This window comes from Cucurbita pepo, chromosome 1, assembly GCF_057944985.1.
Source record: "Cucurbita pepo subsp. pepo isolate OVF chromosome 1, ASM5794498v1, whole genome shotgun sequence".
In the NCBI taxonomy this organism is placed as follows: domain Eukaryota; kingdom Viridiplantae; phylum Streptophyta; class Magnoliopsida; order Cucurbitales; family Cucurbitaceae; genus Cucurbita; species Cucurbita pepo.
In genome coordinates, this window is record NC_141798.1 from 1,880,528 (window position 1) to 1,905,015 (window position 24,488).

At 36.8% G+C, this 24,488-nt stretch overlaps 4 protein-coding genes across 5 annotated transcripts; 3 read left to right on the forward strand and 1 right to left on the reverse strand.

The window, feature by feature from the left end:
* The first annotated feature begins 5 nt into the window (after positions 1-5).
* On the forward strand, positions 6-5,122 carry LOC111806780 (uncharacterized). Of its 2 annotated transcripts, XM_023692246.2 has the most exons (5): positions 6-206; positions 1,972-2,245; positions 2,830-2,890; positions 3,431-4,045; positions 4,331-5,122. In XM_023692246.2, exons 1-4 carry the CDS (start codon positions 139-141, stop codon positions 4,042-4,044), a joined length of 1,017 nt encoding a protein of 338 aa, XP_023548014.2. In that variant the 5' UTR covers positions 6-138; the 3' UTR covers position 4,045; positions 4,331-5,122. The 2 variants fall into 2 exon arrangements, with proteins under 2 accessions (XP_023548014.2, XP_023548006.2); XM_023692238.2 differs by lacking the exon at positions 4,331-5,122 and having other exon boundaries at positions 7-206; positions 3,431-4,293.
* A 1,658-nt stretch (positions 5,123-6,780) lies between these two features.
* LOC111798363 (vacuolar-sorting receptor 4) lies at positions 6,781-13,432 on the forward strand. The gene is made up of 12 exons (XM_023681458.2): positions 6,781-7,279; positions 8,116-8,808; positions 8,914-9,002; positions 9,102-9,171; positions 9,245-9,328; positions 9,968-10,047; positions 10,138-10,219; positions 10,402-10,484; positions 10,565-10,631; positions 11,319-11,447; positions 12,620-12,729; positions 13,050-13,432. Exons 1-12 carry the CDS (start codon positions 6,973-6,975, stop codon positions 13,146-13,148), a joined length of 1,893 nt encoding a protein of 630 aa, XP_023537226.1. The 5' UTR covers positions 6,781-6,972; the 3' UTR covers positions 13,149-13,432.
* A 328-nt stretch (positions 13,433-13,760) lies between these two features.
* LOC111790352 (uncharacterized) lies at positions 13,761-15,554 on the reverse strand. The gene is made up of 4 exons (XM_023671263.2): positions 14,847-15,554; positions 14,695-14,760; positions 14,540-14,605; positions 13,761-14,461 (listed from the first exon to the last, which is right to left on the reverse strand). The coding sequence occupies exons 1-4, from the start codon at positions 15,492-15,494 to the stop codon at positions 14,357-14,359; spliced, it is 885 nt and encodes a 294-aa protein (XP_023527031.2). The 5' UTR covers positions 15,495-15,554; the 3' UTR covers positions 13,761-14,356.
* Positions 15,555-19,855: 4,301 nt separating this feature from the next.
* LOC111806425 (mitotic checkpoint protein BUB3.2) lies at positions 19,856-24,172 on the forward strand. The gene is made up of 9 exons (XM_023691741.2): positions 19,856-20,112; positions 20,185-20,315; positions 20,395-20,477; positions 21,623-21,889; positions 22,426-22,501; positions 23,024-23,104; positions 23,375-23,453; positions 23,549-23,649; positions 23,740-24,172. Exons 1-9 carry the CDS (start codon positions 19,993-19,995, stop codon positions 23,825-23,827), a joined length of 1,026 nt encoding a protein of 341 aa, XP_023547509.1. The 5' UTR covers positions 19,856-19,992; the 3' UTR covers positions 23,828-24,172.
* The last annotated feature ends 316 nt before the right edge of the window (positions 24,173-24,488 follow it).

Consider the following 24,488-nt stretch of genomic DNA (forward strand, 5'->3'; position numbering starts at 1 on the left):
AATGCAATTTTGAGGATTACTTGCGATATCATCATCACTTCTCCAGATTCCCGCGAGACGAAGCCCTAACTTCCCATTCTCTCTGTGTTTCACTTTCTTGCTCCATTTTCTTTGACATAATCAAGAGCGGGAAAGCAAATGTCACGCCGTGAAGCTCGGGAATCCGACTCCAAGCGCTACCGTTCCAGATTCGATAGAGAACCCAGGTACCCTCCTCATACCCTTTTCCGATTGCATCCCCTCCTCCTCATCTATAAGAATTTGTTCGGTTTAAATGGATTGTCGTTGTGTCTGCTTCAGTTTAGATTCTGGAATTTCCATGATTTTCCCCCAATTTGATTGAGTGACGTCGCGTGTGGTTTAGTTTGTTTGATGGTATCTTGATGGGAAGGAACACTGTGCATTTGGCGTTCTTATTCATATTCGATTATGGCTCTTTCATTTTTGTTTGGAACGTAAATTTGTTCAATTTGATTTGTCTATTGTTACAGTGTCGATTGTTATGATATGTTTAAATGGGTCTCGGGGAATTGGGTTTTATGGAGCTCGTGTATGATAGGATGATCTAGTTTATTAATTTTGGAGATCTTTTTTTTTGGAAGATGGAATAGAAATTAACTCATTCCCTCCTTATGTTGGTTGTACTGTCTTTAAGCCTTGCTCCGCTATTTTCTCACTAATGACGTGAGAGGTGGTTTTATTTGTTTAACGAAGTTTGTAAATTTGAGCTGTAAATAGTATTAGTTCAGTATTTCTTTTGTATGGAAGGACGAACTAGTTCATTTATGCTCCATTATTTTTCACTCTAATGATGTGAGGTTATTCATCAACAAAACTGTAAAAGTGAGATTGGAAATTGTATTTTGAAAGATTAATGTTTGTTCTTAGATAGGAAGCATGGACACATGTTTGACATGGATATGTATTGACATGTGATGGACATTTATCCGACACACCAAATTCTAGAGTGTGTGTATATATATATCTATATATATTATTGTCAACTGACCTGGCCTTTTGTGTTCTTGATGAAACATATTTTTGTTTTTTTGAATGTCAACTTTGTGTTTTTATCTAGTTTGAAATATTAAATATACCAATATGTACACATCTTCTATAAGAAAAAATGTGATGCACCCATGTCATAGTGTATAGAAATTAATGTGTTGCTGTGTTCGTATCATCTCTTTTGTTGTATCTATGCCCCTTTGTCTGCATTTGTGCTTGTGAAGTTCATAGGTGTGAATGGGTAAGTATCTACATTGGTGGTCACTGGTGAAAGCTCCTTATATATTGTTTTTTTATATTACCTTGTTTATTTCCATGTTATGCACTCGAGTGCTCACATGTCTTTTGAAGTGCTTGGACTCTGAAGTGTATGCTACTGTGTAGTCGAAGTGGTTGATGGTTGAATGTTGATTGTTGGATGCTGAATGTTGAATGTATGAGTGAAAATTGTAGTTTGCCAATCAATTTAGAACACACATTTCTTTTATAGATTCTTTTAGTTGATTGAATGAGCATTCAGTGGAGAGGACCTGCGTATTCTTAGAAAAAGGTTGCTTGCATATATGTATATTTCTAGCTCCAAGCTACGAAGAACATATATTTTGATTGTTACCAAAGAAATGATCGGACAATTGCTTTGGCAATGCTCAGTCTCGTAGTTGCTTATGTGTATTAGTTCTAGTTTCAAATTAATTCATGGTTTTTTATGGCTAGTTGGTAGTATGTCGTTGTTATCAGCCCTGCATCATGCCAATTAAATTTCCCCAGTTCCAAAATGGCCAAAACAAATATTTCGAAGTCAAAAGTGAGGGCTCTGAAGCTCCTCTTTTTTTTTTTTTTTTTTCTTCATATTTAATTCAAAATAATACTTCAGATTAATAAGGGATTAATGCATGCAAGTACCATCTGATACTTAATCATGGAGCTCTAATATGACTTAAATATGTTATTTGTTGTTACTAGTCCAAAGAGGTCAAGGAGGGACAGGAAGCCATTAGAGGAGAAGTTATCTAGAAACTCTAGCTCTCATGTTGAAGATAATAAAGATCGGGATCAGAAGCATGAGCTGCGACATGAGGGACAAGATGTGACACCCCATGAGTCTTCATTAGCACTTGATTCTCATCCAGAAGGTGGGGTTAGCAAAGGAGCAAACAGGAACAGTGATGAGAGAGAGGGAGGGACTAAACGTTCATTGAATCCCACTGAAGTACCACGATCACGATCTTATTTTCAGGTTTGTGCTACTAATTTTCAATTAATTTTGATCATTTCTTTCTTATTTAGTTTTAAAAATAAAATTAGCATGATTCTAATTTGGTTTCAGTCAATGTTGTTTTGAAGTGAAATAAGGGATTTTTTAGAAGAGATTGTTTAAGGTAGACATCCCCCCAGCGCATTTTCTTCCTTAATAAAATAAAGCCTAAGGCATGCACTTTGATGTGGGTCGCCTCAGTAAGGTGCAAGGCGAGATGCTTCAGCGACACTCTTCACACTTTTTAAAACTATGTTGTAGCATGTTTTTATGGCTTTCGAAGGATGTTTGTCGGGTCAAACAAATATTAATATATTCTTTTGCTATCTTATATTTACATAGCTGTGGAATTTCCCCATCCATATCGATAACATTAAATAGCTTAGCAAGTAATAATTCTCTATTTCTCTCTCCTCCCTTCTCCTGCCTTTTCCGTTCTTTGTTGTAATTTAGCTTACCCAACATTTTTGCCGGGCTGATGTAATTGGAATCTTGTTCAGCCCTGTGCCTTCAAGTGCATCCGTGTATATAACTTCTTAGGCTTGCCTGTGCATGTCTTATAACAGCACGACAAACGTGGTAGTGCCGGGCAAGTTGGTCGAAGCTTTGGTCGGAGTTCATCTAGTGGTGGGTTTCTTTACTCCCTTTTAAGCCCAAATTTCAACTTATTTCGAGTTCTTTTCATTATTTTTTCTCTTGTGCAATGGTCGTGTTTATATTATAACACTGTTTTAGTATATTCCTCAGAACATTACTAATCATAGCAATTAAGCATGTTTTATTATTCTTATTATATCGACCCTCTTAAATAGATACTATTGTTTTTGTAGTAAATGCATTTACCCTTTTGTTCCCTCGCACTCATGGATCAGTGGTAATATAGGCATTGGCATGTCAACACAATTCTAGTGTCAAATTTAAATTTAGGGAGAGAAACTAGTGCAGTTTTGATATGGTGTTCTTTTGCCTTTCATCTTAAATGGAGGATGCGTTCTTATTTTTTCACTGTTGCCCAAATGTTATATATACAATCTTTTAGAGGTTACGTTTCTTTCTTCTGGACCTGTATAATGACAGTGTCTTGCATGGGAAAATTTAGAACATCTCTTCAACCTTTTTATTCTTGCTTCTCCTCTCATGATTTAGCATCTTTTTTTTCCTTTTTAGGGCGGGGTTGGTGGAAGGATTCAAAGGAACAGGATAAGAATAGTGACAGGGCATCTGGAAAGACAGCAACTTACAATTCACAGCGAAGAGATGAGATACCACAAACCGTGAAAGAGGATAATCACACAAGGACTCGTGACGGGTCCTCAAAACTGGAGGTTGATTCATCAGCTCCTGCTCGGAAAAGGCCTACATTTAGGGAGAAGAAGATTACCCCTGACAATGAAAATTTTGAGAAAGCAGGTATGGCATCAGAGAGTAAGAAACTGAGTGATCCACACCAGCCTCAGGATGGAAGAGAGCGGAGAGAAGAAAGAGGCCGTGACACCCGTTACTCCGATAAACTTAGTAAGCACGTTACTGGAGATATGGCTTCCAAAAGGGATGAGATGAAGAGAGGAGGGTACTCGGTGAGAGAAAGGTATGGCAATGGAGGTGGTGGTGGGAATTACAGGGGAAGAGACAGATTTGGTGGGAGGCAAGGATATCCAGCCAGTGGTGGTACCCGTGTAGAGAAATGGAAGCACGATCTGTTTCACGAGGCTAACCGGAGTCCAACCCCGAAGAACGAAGAGGACCAAATCGCCAAGGTTGAAGCTCTTCTTGCTTCATAGGGTATGGAATAATTAGATGCCATCTGATTTTGTTGAGTCTTTAGTGAATATGGTTTGACTAAAATATTGAAGCATTTGAAATGATGTAGCTTGTGTTCTCCTAAAACATCCTCTCCTGTTTGTTCTCCTGCTTCTTCTTGTTTGTCACAACTCAATGTAATTGAATTGCCTGATTCTGTTCGACCCAAACTACTGCATTTCATAAGAACCTATCTCATTCGAGGTTCGGTTGTCGATCTTGAAACTCAATATTATGTGGTAAATCGATCTTATTTCCATGGTGCAGGTGAAAAAACTAGACTGGAAAGCTGTAGTAGGCATTGATAATAACATGCGAATTGGAGCGCTGATAAGTTACGGTGGCTTATTTCGGGAACGTTTCGGTCAAATATTGTAGGGTCAGACGATTGTCTTGTAAACCTCCTCGTGTCACAATTACTAAGACTCTAGAGAATTATTAAATTTAGAGACATTATTGGAGAAAGTTGTTGGTACATTGAATCAAAGTCACATTTGGTAATATTAAATAAGTTGTCCTCGATCTATGAATGTCAAACAAGATGGGTATGAATATGGATGAAATTCATTGATTGGCGGCTTAAATCTGCTATAAATAAAGCCATGGAAAAGCAAGTAGAACTCGAAAAAGAGAGAAATGGAGACGAAAAGGGTGGTGGGTTTTGTGGCAATGATGGTTTTGATGGTGGTTATAGCTCAATCCGCCACCGTGGGCGCCGCCGGGGATGAGGCGATTCAGCTGTCGTCATCAACTCCGATTACCTGTCCTGCTACGTTTGTGCCATGTAAAACTGACTCCATCTGCTCTCCATGCTTCTGTGTCAATGGCTCCTGCGTTGAAAACAGAGGAACATGAACAATCAAACATGTTCCCATGGATGGATGATGATCTCTTCAGCTATGGAGTTTTTTTTTTTTTTTTTTTTTTTTTTTCTGCAGAATAAAAACTTCCCTTTTGATCTCTCTCTCTCTCCCCCCCTTATTAATTAATGTGAGGCTATTAAATGATAAGACTCCAAAGTCAATATTGGTTGGTTTGACTTTTTAATTCTAAGAACAATTATGAACACATTTTGGAAAATATTGGACAACGAGATGGGAATGCAAAATGATTCACGACACTCAAAATAGATACCCGACAAGAATGTATAGTTTCTTACTAAGGAAAAAAATCAAGTGAATAACTCAAAACCGCTCGTGATGTAATATCTTAACAACGTAACAGGCAAAAACGCGCTTGCGGTGGGTTTGGACTGTTAGAAATAAAGTTGGAGGACTTCTTGTTGTCACAAAATCGTAAGACTGATGGCAATACATAATGGATCAAAGCAGACAATATTTGCTAGCGGTGGGCTAGAATCTTGTTACAAAGATGGTTGAAAGATTCCATGTTGTCACATGCTCAAAAAACTGCTTCAGCACAACGCTCACCTGTTGTCAATGACCATGATGAGCAACGACCAACAAATTAGAAAATAGAGAGAGAAAACGACGAGAGCTAAAAGACATTGGGAAGGTTTCTTTAGAACAATTTTGTCGACCTCAAATGAGGCGTCCAAATGTATGGTTGTGCATTCCTATATTAACATTAAAAAAAAAAATTTATGGTTCAAATTGAAAAGAAAGGTCCTCCACCAATAATATCTTCGATCATTCCCACGGAACGTTTTGCTCGTGGGGAACCCTATTGTATCCTATTGTATTGTAGGACAAATCTTTGTCCTTTGATGTGGATGCTTCATAATTGTAGGGCTCCTGCCCTTATCTTTTATTTTATTTTATTATTTTTGGGTCAAAATTTAAACTAAATTTTAAAATAAACAAAAACGGTTTTTTAAATTTGACTAAGAATAAAAAAAAAAAAGAGTTTCTGCTCCTTTTTGGGCTAAAAACCGTCCATGAATGAAGCAGCTGGACTGTAAAGAAGAGGAGCTGATCATCCAACCGCTTTACCAACTTTACAGTGAAAGAATAAGTAGGTTGAGTCATCACTCGCTATGTGGCTGGAAAAAATGGTAAGTCAACCTCTTCTGTAGAGGCAGACAACAACCTAACCTTTAAGAGTCTGTTCAAAGGGGAATCTTTGGATATCAGAAGGGAACAAATCTTTTCCTGACTGTTAATGCAGTTTAGAAAAGATGATAATTTCATAAACTATCCACTCAATTTAAACGTTAAAAAAAAAATTAAATAATGAGACGATTATTAGTTGAAGGAGTTATTAGCGTTTATTAGGCGCCGTAATTATTAAGTTTTAAATATAAATTTATTATGCTTTAAAATTATTGTTTCTTTAATTAGAGTTTACATTATATCACAAAATAATAATAATAATAATAATTGTTTTATTTATTTATTGCTAAAATTAAAAAAAGTTAAAGTGAAATACCTTTTTTAAAATAAATAAAAAAAAAGGACAGCAATAATTAAAATGCAAAGGAAAATACAAATTAGCATGAATGCAGACTGCAATAACCAAACACGTTTTGTTTCATCTGAAAAAAAATATTATAAAATTTTTCATTTTAAAAAATTATTTGAAACTTTTCATGTTATAATTATTTTTGTTTAAATTTTGGATTAAAATATGAACTACTTCCAAGATTGGGTCCAACAAGCTTGATTATTGGAGATTAGTAAGATTATTGTATTAAAATAAGGATTAAGATAAAGTAATTAATTCTAATTAAATTCAACCAAATGTAAGAACAATAAAGATAGATATCATCTTCCTCTTTCCCTTTCATAAAGTCTAAACCCAATGCGCCATGGAATCTTTTTGAGAGACTAAAGCTTCCAAGAACTGAAAATTCAAGTAACTGGGAAGCTTTGAGCTGTGCGATTCGCCATTTCTTGACAGATTTAGAATCAAATCTAGGGATTGAGCAAAACCCACGAGTTTTTTCCTTAATGGGGTACCAAAATTTGGGGGGTTTTCCATTTCCATGGCTTCTGCTGCTATGTCTGGTTCCCCTGTCGGCGGCGAAGTTTGTGGTGGAGAAAAATAGCTTGAGGGTTACTTCTCCTGAGAGAATCAGGGGAACTTACGATTCTGCCATTGGAAATTTTGGGATTCCTCAGTATGGAGGTAGCTTGGCGGGTATGTTGGTTTATCCTAAGGAGAATAAAAAAGGGTGTAAAGAGTTCAGTGATTTCCATGTTTCGTTCCAGTCGAAACCAGGGTCTCTTCCTCTGTTCGTCATGGTTGACCGTGGAGGTAACTTTGTTCTTGTGATTGTTGCTTTTTTTTTCGTGTTTTTTAAGGTTAAATTGATTTGGTTATGGTGATTTTGGGTTACCCTTTTGTTGATCTAGGTTGTAATACGTGAATGGTTTGATTTAGCTCCTGAAGAACACCCTTCTGGTGGTTTGATGATGTCTTTTTGGTTTGTTAGTTCTTGTTTTTTCATACTTCTAGTTGATGATGAACTGGGTTTTTAGCTTGGTTGATGGTCTGCTGGCTTCTAATGGCTGATTGATGGGGTGTTTCTTCTGAGAATTTTGTTCTTCACTTTTTGTAAACACCCAAACCGCAGCTAGCACGTATTGTTCTCTTTGAGCTTTCCCTTGAGGTTTTAGAACGTGTCAGCCAGGGAGAGGTTTCTATATCCTTATAAAGAATGTTTCGTTCCCCTCTCCAACCGATGTGGCATCTCACGCTTTTAGAAACTAGTTCTGTAGTTGTGGTTCTGTTGCTCTTGCACATTGGGTTTTGTAGAGGCTGATATGCTGAAGGCTTTTGTGGCTGAACGGTAATGATTTCAGCAAGAGCAGCCCGATGAAGGGAGACCTTCACGTCCGGTTCAGAGGGTGGGGATATCCCGTCCTTACTATCGTTATGTCTTTGCAATCTTACTTGGTTTAACGTTTTTCGTTCTATGCTCGATAATTCTTGCACATACCATGGAAGTAACTTATCAGTTCAGAACCATTTTATGTAGGTTTTGATGTACTTTTGTTTCACTATAAGATTTCCTTATGAACCCTATGTCAATGCTCTTGTAATGGTTTTAGCAATTTGTCTGATATCTTATTTCGTTGCCCGTTTTCCAGACTGTTTATTTGCTCTTAAGGTTTGGAACGCTCAAAAGGTCGGTGCTTCTGCAGTTCTTGTTGCAGACCATCTCGATGAGCCATTAATTACTATGGACTCACCTGAAGAGGATGGTTCGACTGCGACATACGTACAGAATATAACCATACCGTCTGCACTTATAAGAAAGAGTTTCAGCGAACAGTTAAAGAAAGAAATCAATGCTGGGGAAATGGTCAGCCTGAGTCTTGACTGGCGAGAAGCTGTTCCGCATCCCGATGACCGTGTGGAATACGAGCTTTGGACTAATAGTAACGATGAATGTGGGTTCAAGTGTGACATGTTGATGGAATTTTTGAAAGAATTCAAGGGTGCTGCACAGATACTTGAGAGGCGTCACTATACTCAGTTTACGCCGCATTATATAACTTGGTTTTGTCCCGAGGCGTTCACCTTAAGCAGACAATGCAAATCACAGTGCATCAATCATGGAAGATACTGTGCTCCTGATCCCGAGCAGGATTTTAGGTCGGGATATGATGGAAAAGATGTAGTTATTGAAAACCTGAGACAGCTATGTGTTTTTCGAGCTGCAAATGATAGTGGAAAGCCCTGGGTTTGGTGGGACTATGTGACTGATTTTCAAATTCGATGTCCCATGAAGGAGAAGAAGTACAACCAGGACTGTGCTCACTCTGTAATCAAGTCACTCGGTTCGTGATTAATGTTTTGTACCTTTTTTTTTTGTCGTGAAGGATAGTGGTCGGTCGTTTATCACGGTGAATGGTCCCTTAGTATTTGTCTGACCTTTTTCCCAGGGCTCGATGTCGACGCAATAGAAAAGTGCATGGGAGACCCAAATGCTGATTCTGAAAATCCTGTCCTCAAAGAAGAGCAACAAGCTCAGGTTGTGCTATTATTTAAAGCAATTGTTTCGAGTTCTTTGTTGAAAACTATTAATCTAATACTAACAGCAACGTCGTGCCTGAAAATTTATTGGTTTTAGATTGGGAAGGGATCACGGGGCGATGTAACCATATTGCCAACTCTCGTGGTCAATAATCGGCAGTATCGAGGTTTGTGCTTGCGCTTATTGTCGTCCTTGGATAAAATGTTGGTTGTTTCCTTAACATAGTTTTGTCCATGCAGGAAAGCTGGCTAAGGGTGCTGTTTTGAAGGCCATTTGTGCAGGTTTTGAGGAATCCACTGAGCCATCTATTTGTTTGAGTAGTGGTAAGTTGCCTTTTCTCTTCACATGGATAAGTTTTTTTAGTTGATATGTGTGTGATCCCACGTCGGTTGGAGAGGAGAACGAAGCATTCCTTATAAGGGTGTGGAAACCTCTCCCTAGCAGACGGGTCTTAAAAACCTTGAGGGGAAGTCCGAAAGAGAAAGCTCAAAGAGGACAATATCGGCTAACGGTGGGCTTGGGCTGTTACAAACAGTATCAGAGCTAGACATCGAGCAATGTGCTAGTGAGGACATTGGACCCCCAAGGAGGGTGGAATGTGAGATCTTCCTTATAAGGGCGTGGAAACCTCTCCTTAGCAAACCCATTTTAAAAACCTTGAAGGGAAGCCTGAAAGGGAAAACCCAAAGAGGACAATATCTGCTAGCGATGGGCTTAGGTTGTTACAAATAGTATTAGAGCCAAACACTCAGTGGTGTGCCAGTGAGGAGGTTGTGTCTCCAAGGGGGTAGATTGTGAGATCCCACATCGGTTGGAGAGGAGAACGAAACATTCCTGATAAGGGTGTAGAAACCTCTCCCTAGCATATGCGTTTTAAAACCTTGAGGGGAAGCCCGAAAGGGAAAGTTCAAAGAGGACAATATCTGCTGAAAAACTCTCAAGCGGCGTATGATTCATTGCAGATATTGAGACAAATGAATGCTTGGAGAATAATGGTGGTTGTTGGCAGGATAATAAGGCAGCCAATCTTACAGCTTGCAAGGTAGGAAACAACTCGTTCGCCTCGTATCGAGTTTCTATATAGCTATTTGATTGTTTTAGCTTTCAGTAATTATTTCGCGCGTTTATTCAGGATACTTACCGTGGGAGGGTTTGTGAGTGCCCGTTGGTAGACGGGGTGCAGCTTAAAGGAGATGGTTACACCATCTGTGAAGGTAACCACAATTAGCTTCATCATTTCCTTTTTCTGTAAGATAGAACATTATGCCACAGAGGGGTCAAGACCTCTGCTTAAATCACTTACAAGATATGAAAATATCATTTTGTGCAACAATTTATTGCCACTCCGTCGTACGTTACAACACGACAGCTAATATTGTCTCTCTTGGACTGGCAGCTAGAGGGCCTGGAAGGTGCAACGTAAACAATGGCGGTTGTTGGCAAGAAAGTCGTAATGGACGTTCGATGTCTGCTTGTGTGGTTAGTTCTTTGAAAGCTTTTCCGTTGCCTTTTCCTCATTAGGTTCGTTGATTATAACTTTTTTCTTATTGTTGAAACAGGATAATGGGGAGGCTAAGTGTAAATGTCCTCCAGGATTTAGAGGTGATGGTGTCAAAAATTGTGAAGGTAAACACACTTCGATTGTTGGAACGCTCCGTTCATGGTTTTCTAGATCCTGTTGGGTTGGGGTAAAGAGCCGTAAGCGGGGTGGGGGGGAGGTTCGTCCCTGTAACAACCTAGGCCTATTGCTAGCAGATATTGTTCTCTTTGGGCTTTCCCTTTCGGGCATCCCCTCAAGGTTTTTAAAACACGTCTACTAGGGAGAGGTTTTCACACTCTTATAAAGAACGCTTCATTCCCCTCTCCAACCAATGTGGGATCTCACAATCCACTTCCTTCGAGGCCAACATCCTCACTAGCACTCGTTCTCCTCTCCAATCGATGTGGGATCTTATAATCTCAGTGTTTTCTCATTGCTAGCAAACTTTCACGAGTATAGTTTGGGTTTGGTCGGAGCGAGACCTTTCTAAGCTTCCTTTTAGTCTTCCATTGATTGGGCTTTTGTGTAATTACTATCTTCTTTCTACAATATTCAATAAGGTCTACACCATGGGGTGCCTTAGTGTAAGGTTAGGATGGCTGGTGAAACATTCCGACGTCCGGGTTTAAGTCTTTAAGTTGAAAACGTAATAACTTATGTCTGTGGTTGTCTCTTGACGCTTCTCTTCGGGTTAGTGCGGAGTGAGGCTCGAGCATATCGTAACTTACAACTTTTGAATTTCTTGTATTTTGTTTGTCCTTTTCGTTAAACAGATATTAATGAATGCAAAGAGAGGAAGGCTTGTCAATGTCCCGAGTGTAGCTGCACGAATACGTGGGGAAGCTATGACTGCAGTTGTAGTGGTGATCTTTTATACATGAGGGACCATGATACATGCATAAGTAAGTATAAATTTCGACACGATTTAATTATTGTCGTCTAACTTCTATACTTGTTCATGTTCCATCCCTCGGAAATTGCTATAGGGCGTCGTATGCTATGGGTCTACGACCTTTTCTCAGGTCATATTAGTAACAGCACAAGTCCACCGCTTACAAATATTGTCTACTTTGTTCTGTTATGTATTGCCGTCAGCCTCACGATTTTAAAACGCGTCTGCTAGGGAGAAGTCTCCACACCCTTATAATGAATGTTTCGTTCCTCTCTCCAACCGATGTGGGATCTCACAATCCACCTCCCTTGGAGGTCCAACATCCTTGCTGGCACACCGTCTCGTGTCTGACTCTGATACCATTTGTAACGGTCCAAGCCCACCGCTAGTAAATATTGTCCGCTTTGGCCCGTTACGTATCGTCGTCAACCTCACGGTTTTAAAACGCGTCTGCTAAGGAGAGGTTTCCACACTCTTATAAGAAATGCTCTATTCCTCTCCCCAATCGACGTGGGATCTCACAATCCAGCCCCCTTGGGGGTCAGCGCCCTCGCTGACACACTGCTTGATGTCTGGCTCTGATACCATTTGTAACAGCCCAAGCCCACCATTAGCAAATATTGTCTGGTTTGGCTCGTTATGTATCATCGTCAACCTCACAGTTTTAAAACACGTCTGCTAGGGAGAGGTTTCCACACCATTATAATGAACGCTTCATTCCCCGCTCCAACCGATGTGGGATCTCACAATCCACCCCTTTTGGGGGTTCAGCGTCCTCGCTGGCATAACGTCCGGTGTCTGCATCTCATACCATTTGTAACAGGCAAAACCCACCGCTTGCAAATATTGTTCACTTTGGCCTGTTACATATCACCATCAACCTCACAGTTTTAAAACGCGTCTGCTAGAGAGAGATTTCCACACCCTTATAAGGAATGCTTCGTTCCCCTCTCCAACCGATGTGAGATCTCACAATATTAGTAAAGGAAGTCCAATCACTCCCGATCTCTTTCACGAATGCGTGAATTGTGATACTTCATTTGGAATGCATACGAATTTTAACACCGTTCATACGAACGAAATAAGCTCTCAAAGTTCGCATATCGAGTAATAAACGAAAAATATAGCCAAGAACACTTGAAAGATGCAACTATTTTCTCATCTATCCGTCATCCTGTGCAGGTAAGCATGCTGGTGCAGTGAAATCATCTTGGAGTTTCTTTTGGGTCATCTTGATAGGCCTGGCTATTGCTGCTGGTGGAGCATATATGGTATACAAATACAGATTAAGGGTAAGCTATTTTCTGCTCGGCTGCTACCGTATTGTTCGTGTTCGAGTATTATCGATCTCTAAAATAAGCTTTTCTTTTCCGAACCAAAGAAACGACCATACTTGATAGCATGCTTCTATTACTAAAACAGACAGGACAGATGTTTTTTTCGACATCCTCTCTAATTTCGAAAAACCTAGGCAGACCCGTCTTCTAGAATCGGAATATCCATATAGAAAAGGACCCAACCTCGTGCCTGGATTAGAGGTGTCCGAGATTATACCGACACGTACACGATATATCAGGCTATGAATAGACTATCTTTGATTTTGTTTGTGCAGGCATATATGGATTCTGAGATCAGAGCTATTATGGCACAGTATATGCCCCTGGACAGCCAAGGAGAAGTGCCGAACCACGTCCATGAGGACCATATGTGAAATCGATTAACGTCGTTCGTCGTGCTTTTGAATCCGTTCGTCAAATTTTTGGACATAGATCTCACGTCGTGTTATGTTATGTTATGTAGTGGCTGTAAACTTGAAAGCGTTCATTGGTTAGAGGCTGTGAACTTGTTGACAGATGAAGATACTTGTAGGTTTTAGGTTATATGTTTGATTAGGAATTTAGCTTGAAGCATATGAGAAATCTGGCAACAACATAACTTAGCTTCATGACATTGCTATCTGTTCATGTTAGAGAAAACACGTTTTTTTTTTCTTCTCGTTTTTGTCTTTGTACCAATAGAGATGATTGTACGTACCGTTAAATAACTTCGAGCCGTGGTCTTGAAGCAAAATAAGAATAAAGTCGGTGTCGAGACAATAGAAAAGAAAATTTCCGTCTTTTTTTTCTTTATCTTATATTCTTATCTCGTTCCTCTCTCTAATCGATGTGAGATCTCTCGATCCACTCCCTTTCGGGGTCAACGTTCTTGCTGGCTCACTGCCTCGTGTCCACCCCTCTTTAGGGCTCAGCCTCCTCAATGGCACATCGCTTGCCCAGCGTCTTTGCTGGCTCACTGCTTCATGTTCATCCCTCTTCAGGGCTCAGCCTCCCCGCTGACACATCGCCCGCCCAGCGTCTTTGCTGGCTCATCGCCTCACGTCTACCCCTCTTCAGGGCTCAGCTTCTTCGCTGACACATCGCTCGATGTCTGTCATACTATTTGTAATAGCACAAACCTAGCTCTAATAAATATTGTTCTCTTTGGGCTTTCCCTTTCGGACTTCCCCTCAAGGTTTTTAAAACGCGTCTACTAGGGAGGGGTTTTCACACTCTTATAAAGGATGCTTCGTTTTCCTCCCCAATCGATGTGAGATCTCACACTAACGGCGATACGTAACAAGCTAAAGCAGATAATATCTGCTAGCGGTGAGCTTAGGCTGTTACATATCAGGTCCCTAAGCTCTTGATCGGAAGTATTATAAACATATAAAGTTATCAAATTGGATAATTAGCATTAGAAAGATCAAACTAAACAACTCGAACGTCCCAAATTACATAGCTTAAAAGAAGGACCAAAATTACACATCCCTTCTCATGATTATACCCTCTTGAATCCAAAATGAATGAGAGTCTTAACCTTAAAATCTGCTAATTAAAATGGGACCTCTATCACCTTTGTTCCTACGACAAGAAACAATATCTACTGTGATGCATTGTCTTGCTTCATGAGCTTCAAGTTAAGTCCAATATCCATTCCATTGTAAGCAATTGGTGCATACATCCATAGATCATCAGAGCTCAACAGCTGCAAAGATTAAATTCAACACAAAAATCAAGCCTTGATTCAAGAACATATTCCCTAATCTTTTGAATCATCATTTACCTTGATTTGAAGCTGCAAGAACTTCACATATTCAACGGCTTCTTCAAGCATTGTACTGATATCAACCTGCAAGCCAAGATCTCGATCGAATGAGACTTATGTCAACGTTGAGATATCGTTCGAGATATGATCGTTCGATATCGATATCAACTTACCTTTGTGCCATTCGGGACGAGGCTTTGTAAGATCTTCAACCTTTCATTGATTCTTTCTCTTCTTTTCTGAATGAAAATTTGTTTAAGTTTTTGATATCAAAGTGTAGGGAAATGACAGAAACAGGGGAGTGGTTTAGAGTTTAAAGGGTTACCCTTGCATAAAGGCTTTGAGGGTCAGTGGCTGAGCCTCTACTAGCTCTTGGCTTCCCATTTGAGGTCAAAGAGGCAGACCCTTTTGAGCTTGAACTTGAACTAATTCCACCATTGATTTCTTGAGACTCCTCAGAGCTGAAGCTACTTGTGCACTGACCAATGTGATCCTCTTCATTGCAGCTAGCCAAACCAAGCTTCATGATCTTCGGTGGCCTTGCGTTCCTCTTCTTCGAGTTCTCGACGACCGACATCGATGCAACTTTCTCATGTATCTCAGCTTTCCTCTTTTTCCCATTGACAGCAACAGCAGCAGCAGCAGCAGGGTCAGCAAGGGAGTGTTGCAGCCTACATTGCCTTGTTTTTCGACTCGAACCGTTGTCGTCCAAGCGATCATCCTCCATCGAGAAATCCAAGGACAAAGAAGCACCATTAGGCAGCCAAAGAGGGAGGGAATCTGAAGAATAATAAGAAGGTTCATCCATGGCTGCCATGGACAGTGATGGTGGTTCATTGGATTCCCAATAAGCACAAGGGATTTCCAAGCTCAAATCTGAGCTTAGCTCATTTGGGAGACAGTAATTACTGAGCAAATTAGCCATGAAATCAGATTCCTCAGAGATCCATTCTCTTTCTGCTATAGGCTCCATTGTTCTATCTTAAGAACACAAGATTTTGGTTTGTTCTTTGATTCTTGAGAAGATAATTGATGAACAAGCTCATATTTATAATGTGATAGCAACAAAATGAAGTTGACTTCACTTGAATTAATAAAGGAAATCATCACAGTTTATAAATGGGCCCAGAAGCCAACTCAAATGATTAACCAACTGTCATGAATGGATTAAAAAATGCAGCTTTTCAGTTCATCCAAAGTATGAACTTAAATTTAATACTCAATCACCTGAAAAAAGAGGGATTCCTTTTGTTTTTTAGTTCAAGAGATATCAATTTAGGCTTGTTGATCATGATTAGGAGTATCAAAATGGAGATTAAGACAAGAACAGAAGGAAAATGATGAACTTGGTTGGTGGTACTTGAGGGAATGAGTCCAGAATTTTATATGTTGCAAAGAATAAAATAGGTTTTAGATAGAATGAAGGTTGTTGTTGATATCTAGAAGAGTCTTAGATTCGAGCGCTAATAGATATTAACAGTTTTAGTTTTGGTCTGTTACGTATCGTTATCTGTCTCATGGTTTAAAACACGTCTATTTTAGTTTTCCTCTTCAACCGACGTGGGATCTCACAATCCACACAATCCACTCCCTTGGGGCCTACAAGGCTACTGCTTGCAGATATTGTCAATTTTAGCCTGTTATATAACGTCGTCAGTCTCACAGTTTTAAACGCGTCTATTAGGGAGAGGTTTTTACACCCTTAGTTTCTCTCTAACTAACGTGGGATCTCACAATCCACCCCCTTGAGGCCCAACGTTCTTACTAGCACACCACACGATGATTGACTCTAATACCATTTGTAACAATCCAAGTCTACTACTAGTAGATATTGTCTGTTTTGGCCTGTTATGTATTGCCGTCAGCCTCATGGTTATAAAACACGTCTACAAAAGAGAGGTTTCCACACCCTTATACGGAATGTTTCGTTCTTCTCTCCAACTCACACAATCTCTCTTTTTAGACTTTTTTTTATCTGGGTTTTCCGTCGGCATAGAAATTCTACCCGAACCCTCATGTTCGCTCTTCTCCATCCACAGCTTAAGAAGTTGGTTTTATGTCTACATAACATCAAGGTCGCCCCACTTCATTCTATGCTAACTCCGACTCAGATTGACCTTTTCTTATTCAACCGACAGATCGATCTTTTACCGCTCCACGAGAAGAAAGGACACTTTGGGTCCACATAATCCATAGACTTTGGGAAGACAAAAAAAAACTACAATAATTTTGTGGGTTGTGGTGATAATGACCTTTGTGACCCTATTTTAAACTCTAAAGAGTGGAATGCTTTGAGTTTAAAATTGAAGAGCATGCCCTTTGGAACTTCTCTTAGGGCATACGCTTTAGTGCCTTTTCCATTCATTCAAAAAAAATTAACTGAATTAAAAAGCAAATAAGACCTCGATTAAGGGACAACGACAATTAATCACGTCTAAATTTATCATAAATCTATTGATTTTAGCTCCGTGTGACAATTATTCTTTTTTTTTTTCATTATTCTAGAAAAATAACATTTAAATTTTTAATTAAAATAAAAAAATAAAAAATGGAATGTTACACTAGATTTGAATCTAACTTAGGTTAAATTATAATTTTCATAATTATGCAAATTTTATATAAATATTGTAACAACTAATTTGGCATTATTGGTTTTATTTGACCGACCTATGATATATAATTTCAAAGTCTAGCCTCGTGTTAACCCCAGACAAGAAAGATTTCATTCTGAATATTAAACAAATTCAGATTTTCCTGTTTGGAATATATGCTGTTCTTGAAGATATTCATATTTTTTGAATTAAATTAAAAATAAAAACATAAGCTGGAATGGAATGACAAATTTTTAAAAAATATTCACTTTATTTTATGAGTGGTCCATGGATTCCAAGTGAAATTTAAAAAACGTTTAATTCTCGGGTTAGATTTAGACGACGTCAAGAAAAAAAATATTTTTTTTTACCATTTAATAAAAAAAATTATTAAATTAAATATCAGAATCCAAATTGAATCCTCTTCCAACGTTGTTGTTCGATGAGAAATAGTTCGGGTAAGAATTAAAACGATGTTTTGGATAATTTATTTAAAAATAATAATTAAAAGACTGTCTGTGTATCCATATATTTAGTTTAATAAATCAAATTTAACCGAAATATTCTTAAACTTTGTATTTTATATAAAAAAAATATCTCAATAATAATAATAAAGGTATTTTTTAGAGTATTTTATAAGATTGATATTTTTATTAATTTAGTAAAAATTAAATAATTATAATCAAATAAAAAATTGGGCAAAGAATAAATAATATGGCATAAAATAAAATAAAAATACACGGTTGCTATAAAAGAATGAACAAAATCAATATCTTTATTTAAAAAAGAAATTGTAAATATTATTGTAAAAAAACAATTGATTCAAATTGCCAAATAAAATAATTAAAATATGCCCGCATTTGTCCATTAATTTAACATAAATTTAAAAATAATAATTATATGAATTAAAATTTGTTTATTACTCATAAAATCCTTGTGTTTTATTTATTTATTTATTTAAAATTATATGAATTATGTGCATGCCATCACGATCGTTGGAGCTGATTTCAACTGCCTTCTTGGGAAGAGCTGGCAGCGTCATCAACCCGACCAGGTTTGAAAACGCGTTAATTTACTTTTATTTATTTATTTATTATTATTATTATAAATATAGAAATTAAAATTTTTAATTAATTCGACATCATTAAAAAAATGTTTTTTTTAAGAATAATTTAGTAAATAATAATAATAATATTTTTTTTTTCATTGAATGTGCATGTTGTTTATATTTTAATTCATAAATTATGTGTGGAGAACACAATCTCCCAATTATATTGGATTAGAAATCTCTCGAATAAACAAGATATAACTATTTGTATATAAAATCTATGAACTATTGTGATCTCGAATTTAGAGTTTAAGGTCGAGTTGTAATGATTTAATTCCAGCTGCTATCGAGCTCTAATACCATTTGTAACATGCTAAGCCCACCACTAACAAATATTGTTTGCTTCAAGTTTTTCCTTTCACGGCTTCTCTTCAAAGTTTTAAAACGCGTCTACTGAGGATAAGTTTCCATATTGTTATAAAGAATGTTTTGTTATCCTCTCTAACCAATATGAAATCTGCTCGCTGATTTACTATTAGTATATTTTTTCATTGAAATATATTTATTTTCAATCATACCGAAAAGAATAAAAAAAATTGAAAAAAATAGAAAAAGGAAACTTAATTCCTCAGAAAATATAATATAATCAATTATTTATGACAAAATAATTAAATGTTTTTCACATAAATAAATATTTGGAGTAATAAACTAAGAGAAAAAGAATATCAATACAATTATTTAGATGTGATAATAATAATAATAATAATTATTTTAGTGCAATTATATTTCTTCTTGAGAATGTCCTCTTTTATTTATTTATTTATTTAAGATTTGGTTTTATGGTAATGAAGAGGGGAAGGAATTAAATAATATTTTTTAATTATTTAAAAATAATAATGGCTAGAACATTAAAAAAAAAAAAGGATCTTTTATTAATATCCAAATTTGATTTTCTTGATAATTAAAATTTTGAGTGAATGTGCTGACGCGATAATGAAATATTTATTATTATTATTTTAAAGAAATTCTAGTGTACTTGTTTCTAACCATTATTTTCTATTTTAGTTATGTATATGTGTATACTATTTTCAAATATTTAAATCAATATTTAATATATTAAATATAAAAGAAAAAGTATTTTTAATTCAAAATTTTCAATTTAATATATTTATTAGAGTAGAAGAAAAATAAAATAAAATAATTATTTTTATACATTAAATATTAAAAGAATTTGTGTATATTAAACCCTTATGGGTTGGGCCGAGATTCACATCGAAGAATTTTGTCGAAGTTTCTTTACTATCTTTTGTGAATTTTTTAAGAGGATACCTCAAATCGGGGTTTGGTTGCAACATGAATAATTAAAATCTAGATTTATCAAATTTTATTAATATATTTTAAATTTTTTTATTTAATTTTATATTACATTTATACCATAGTTATATAATAGGTAAGTTACAATTTTTGAAATATCAGATGGAATTTTTTTTAATAATATCTTTAAAATTTTAAAATAAATTTAAAAAATACAACTGAACTGTGTTCTTTATAAAAGTATTTTTAAATTTTTTTTTTAATATAAATATTTTTGAAATAAAGTAGAAGGGTATTTTTTTTATTAATTTTTATTAATTAAAAAAGAGAAAATAATAATAACATTTTGAATTTTGAATTCGGATCATAAAACCCCTGGCTCATCTTCTCACGCCACTCACAAATTCAAAATCAAATTTCGAAATCTGCTTCCCTCCTCCTCTCCCTACTACGCGGAGATTCACAGAGAAGATCCCTAATTCTCCATCTCATCTGGCAGCAGCAAAGAAATTTGCGCCATGACAGCGGTTCCTTCTCCGGCTACTGGCCGGGAGCTTTCAAATCCTCCCTCCGACGGCATTTCTAATCTCCGATTCTCCAACCACAGTGATCACCTGCTTGTTTCTTCTTGGGACAAGGTAAATTACTTATAATAACTCTTTCTATCTCTACTTCATTTCCGAGCTTATCTTACTGTTTCTTCTTCTCAGACTGTGCGCTTGTACGACGCTAGTGACAACGTGCTCCGAGGTGAGTTCGTACACGGTGGTCCTGTGCTCGACTGTTGTTTCCACGATGATTCTTCGGGATTCAGTGTGAGTGTTGACAACACCGTCAGGAGGTGAGTGCTTCTTATATTGAAACGTTAGGAGCTTGTGAATTTCGGAAACAAGTTTAATTTTCTTTTTGAATGCTTTCAGACTCGTTTTTAACCATAATAAGGAGGATATCTTGGGGAAGCATGACGCACCTGTGCGATGCGTCGAGTATTCTTACGCGGCAGGTATATTTTTGTTTTCTAATGGAAAATGAAGTTCTACTTGCATAGTCATTTCATTTAGGAAGTTAATCTGAGATTTGGTTTTGTAGAATTGGTATAGTTCCAAAATAGTAAGAGATGGTCGAATTAGAACTTGTCATGAACTAGAACTAAGCAAAACTAGAGATGATTCTCTATGACCTTACTCGCTATATGCTTATTCATTGATAATTATTATAAAATTTCGAGCTATTAAGATAGTTTCAATGTAATCCTCAGACTTTTAATGTGATCATTTATTCCTTAAACATTAAGAAAGTCGTTACGGTTAATTTTTTCCACTAACTTGTTAGTGATTGAAATTGATGAAATTAAAGTCCAAGTTCTAAATTGTAACTTACCTATTTGGGGTCGATTTTGCAATCTTTTCATAATTAAGAATTCCCAAAATAGGAGGGGATACACTCATACACATTATGATTTTGAATTAGAGGGAAAATTTCTAGAAATGGTTGCTCTGAGAAACCCTGCGAGAAGGACATTACTTTCTGTACCTGTATGCATGTTTCTATTGAGAATCTTTAATTGGATAGTGTTTTAGTAAATTAACAATTTGCACTAGTTGATGGGATCCTTTTCTATCTCACTCGAAAAGGAATGAATAGAAACATCAATAAATTGTATCAATGGAAAATCTAGTGATACTTTGACCTTACTACATTGGTCCTAATTCACTTTTAAGTGGATGAACCCTTGGTGTCTTTTTTTTTCCGCCCCTTGTAAAACTTGGTTACTTTTAAATTATTACACCTGCTAGCATCTTGAAAAATGTGTTCAGTTGAAAATGCAAGAGGAATGGGATTTGTGTGCCCATTTCTGTTTCTGGTTGATAGAATTATATACTTAAGAGTCTACAACTTGATTATAGATATAATAGCCTCTGTAAAGTATGAGGTGAGCTATTATTTATGGTTTTTCTAATTGAAACTGGTGAATTGAAAATAAGTGGTGAATAATAGTTCTCTCATTCTCTGTCATGCTCTGGAATCTCTATGGTGCCAAACTTCTTTTAATGGAAATATGTACGATGTCACTGCATTTTAGATATCAGCTATATTATTGTTATCTTAATGCAGGAAATTTGACAACGTAGGTCAATGGTTTTCCAGGGCAATTAATTACTGGCAGTTGGGATAAAACACTGAAGTGTTGGGATCCTAGAGGCGCAAGTGGGCAGGAACATACTCTCGTGGGAACATATCCTCAGCCTGAACGTGTTTACTCACTTTCTCTAGTGGGAAATCGTTTAGTTGTAGCAACTGCTGGAAGGCATGTTAACGTCTATGACTTGAGAAATATGTCTCAACCTGAGCAAAGGAGGGAATCCTCATTGAAATATCAGACTCGAAGCGTGCGATGTTATCCTAATGGAACAGGTATTCATCTAACCCTTAAAATGAAACTACACTTGATGCATGTGATGTTATCCTAATGGAACAGGTATTAATCTAAGCTTTACAATGAAATTGCTGATGCATGAACTGCCTTTCCTCTTGATAAATGACGATGTAATTCTCTGAGTTATTCATATGTTTTGAATTTTGGTCGATTCCCTGCCAGTACATACTTTGTTCCCTTACTCTTAGTGAAATAGGTTTTCAATTTAAGGCTAGTGCCTAAGACTTTTTTACTAACTTGGAAATGATTCAATCGCGTGCATCAATTTTCCTGATATTGTTCTTTTCGATCGGAGTCATTTTTTGTAGTTAGGCTATACACCATTCTTTTCTTTTTTCTTTTTTTCTTTTTTTTTTTTTTTTTGTATACCCTTGTATTCTTTCATTTTCTCAATGAAAGCGTGGTTTCACTAAAAAAAATTATGATTTCTATAAACTAAACTGCAAGGGATCACTATCATGCCTTTGATACTGCAATTGTTTATAGATTTATAAATTTTCTTCTCTAATTGCAGGATACGCTCTTAGTTCAGTTGAAGGGCGAGTTGCCATGGAATTTTTTGATCCCTCGGATGCCAGTCAAGCCAAAAAGTAGGTGCTGTTGGTAGTTAAACAATAACAAGAAATGTTTATCATTGTACATTTTATTCTTTTTATTCATTGTGTTCTCTGCAATATGTGAATTCCTCATATCTTCTATATGCTTGATTGGAATGAATATCTAGAGATACAGAGATTTTGATATATTATATTTTAGTCCCTGCTATTAGTTCTTGGCTCAGCGTCTTGAGGCTATCCTCTTTTGATGTATTTTAGCGATCATGTTGTATAATATATATATTTTTTTCCTTTTGCTTCTTTCGATGGAAAACAAACATGCATTAAACAGCTCGAAAAGTTATCGTGTAAATTGATCTTTAATGTATATGTTAGCTTTCAACTTCTCTGGTTATATTATGCATTTTAGAGTGTAATCTATGAAAAGGTTACACAGGTTCTAAAGCATCGTGCGTAAACAGATGGCTATATGCTTTCCTTCAACAAGATGATATTTGTTTTTTATTGATAGACTTTGAGCTGTAATTCCCTGTACGTGATTTTTTCTTTTTGTAGATACGCATTCAAATGTCACAGAAAACTGGAGGCTGGAAGGGACATAGTCTATCCGGTCAATGCAATTGCATTCCATCCCATGTGAGTTTATGGTTTATTCGAGTTTTTGACTTAGTTTGAGTGAGAACATATATAGGCACCGCATTGCAGTCTTCCAAAATCGAACTGGCAAACATTGTCACATCTACACTACATACAGAAACTAGAAAATGATTTACTTCGCTACGTATTTTGACCAGTCAATGATTAACCATGTTAATATTGTGCTGGCAATCAGTAAATTATATCCTAAAGTTGTAATGCAAACAACCTTCTACCCTGCTTCCATATTGATCTGTTTTCATGCTGTAGCTATGGTACTTTTGCAACTGGAGGCTGTGATGGATTCGTGAATGTTTGGGATGGGAACAACAAGAAGAGGCTATATCAGGTAAGGATTTTCCACCAGTGAGCTAATAGTTTGGCCTCTGTCCATGACTATTACGGTTTTCAAAAGCTTACCATTTTATAACTCCCATATTTCAGTATTCAAAATACCCAACAAGTATTGCAGCACTATCATTTAGTAGAGATGGGCGCCTATTAGCCGTAGCATCAAGTTACACATTCGAAGAGGGAGATAAACCGTATGTTCTCTTTCCTCTCTTTGACACTCTCACACACGATGCATCGACGACATTCTTATCGCTCTTTCTTTTTGTTGTTTTATTTTGTAGCCATGAGCCAGATGCCATATATGTCCGCAGTGTAAATGAAATAGAAGTTAAGCCAAAGCCTAAAGTATACCCAAATCCTCCCACATGATTAACATCACAGACATCTCACCCTGTGGTCCATGCTTGTCGTTCTGTAGCCCTCCATTGTTTTTTCTTGCTAGAGTTACTTGATGGTGTTAGAGCCAAGGTCCCGAGTGACTCCCAGAGTCCACCAGGCAGGCTTTTTTTTTTTTTTTTTTTTTTTTTTTTTTTTTTTTGTTGTATTTTTCTTTCTATCCAAACTTCTGTTTGTTCTTGGTGAGGTGAGAGAGACGGAGCCTTAGATTTTGGGATGGACCCATCAGTAGTATGCTAAACGTGTACAGATTCTGTGTTTCTATAAACTTATTTCCTCTATTGTTTTTAAGGATATGGATAACACTTGGATTTTTCATCTATTTTTGTCCTTCCTACAATACTAGTTGATTTACCTCAACTATCTTGAAAGTGAATTAGATAATCCTTTTCGATTTTAATCCATCATATTAATTTTTTGGTTCAGGTCCCATTTTGGCATTAAATTATCTAATGTTTGAGATGGTGATTTTTTTCATACATACATTAGCTTAGGTATCTCCTTCGCAAAAGATTTTTTCATTATAGGAACATTACTCTTAATGTGTCCAAATAGTCTTTAGGTGACCTTATACTATAAAATCAACTTGAACAACTCTAGGTTGATTCTATTTTAGGTGTGGTGTATTATTAGC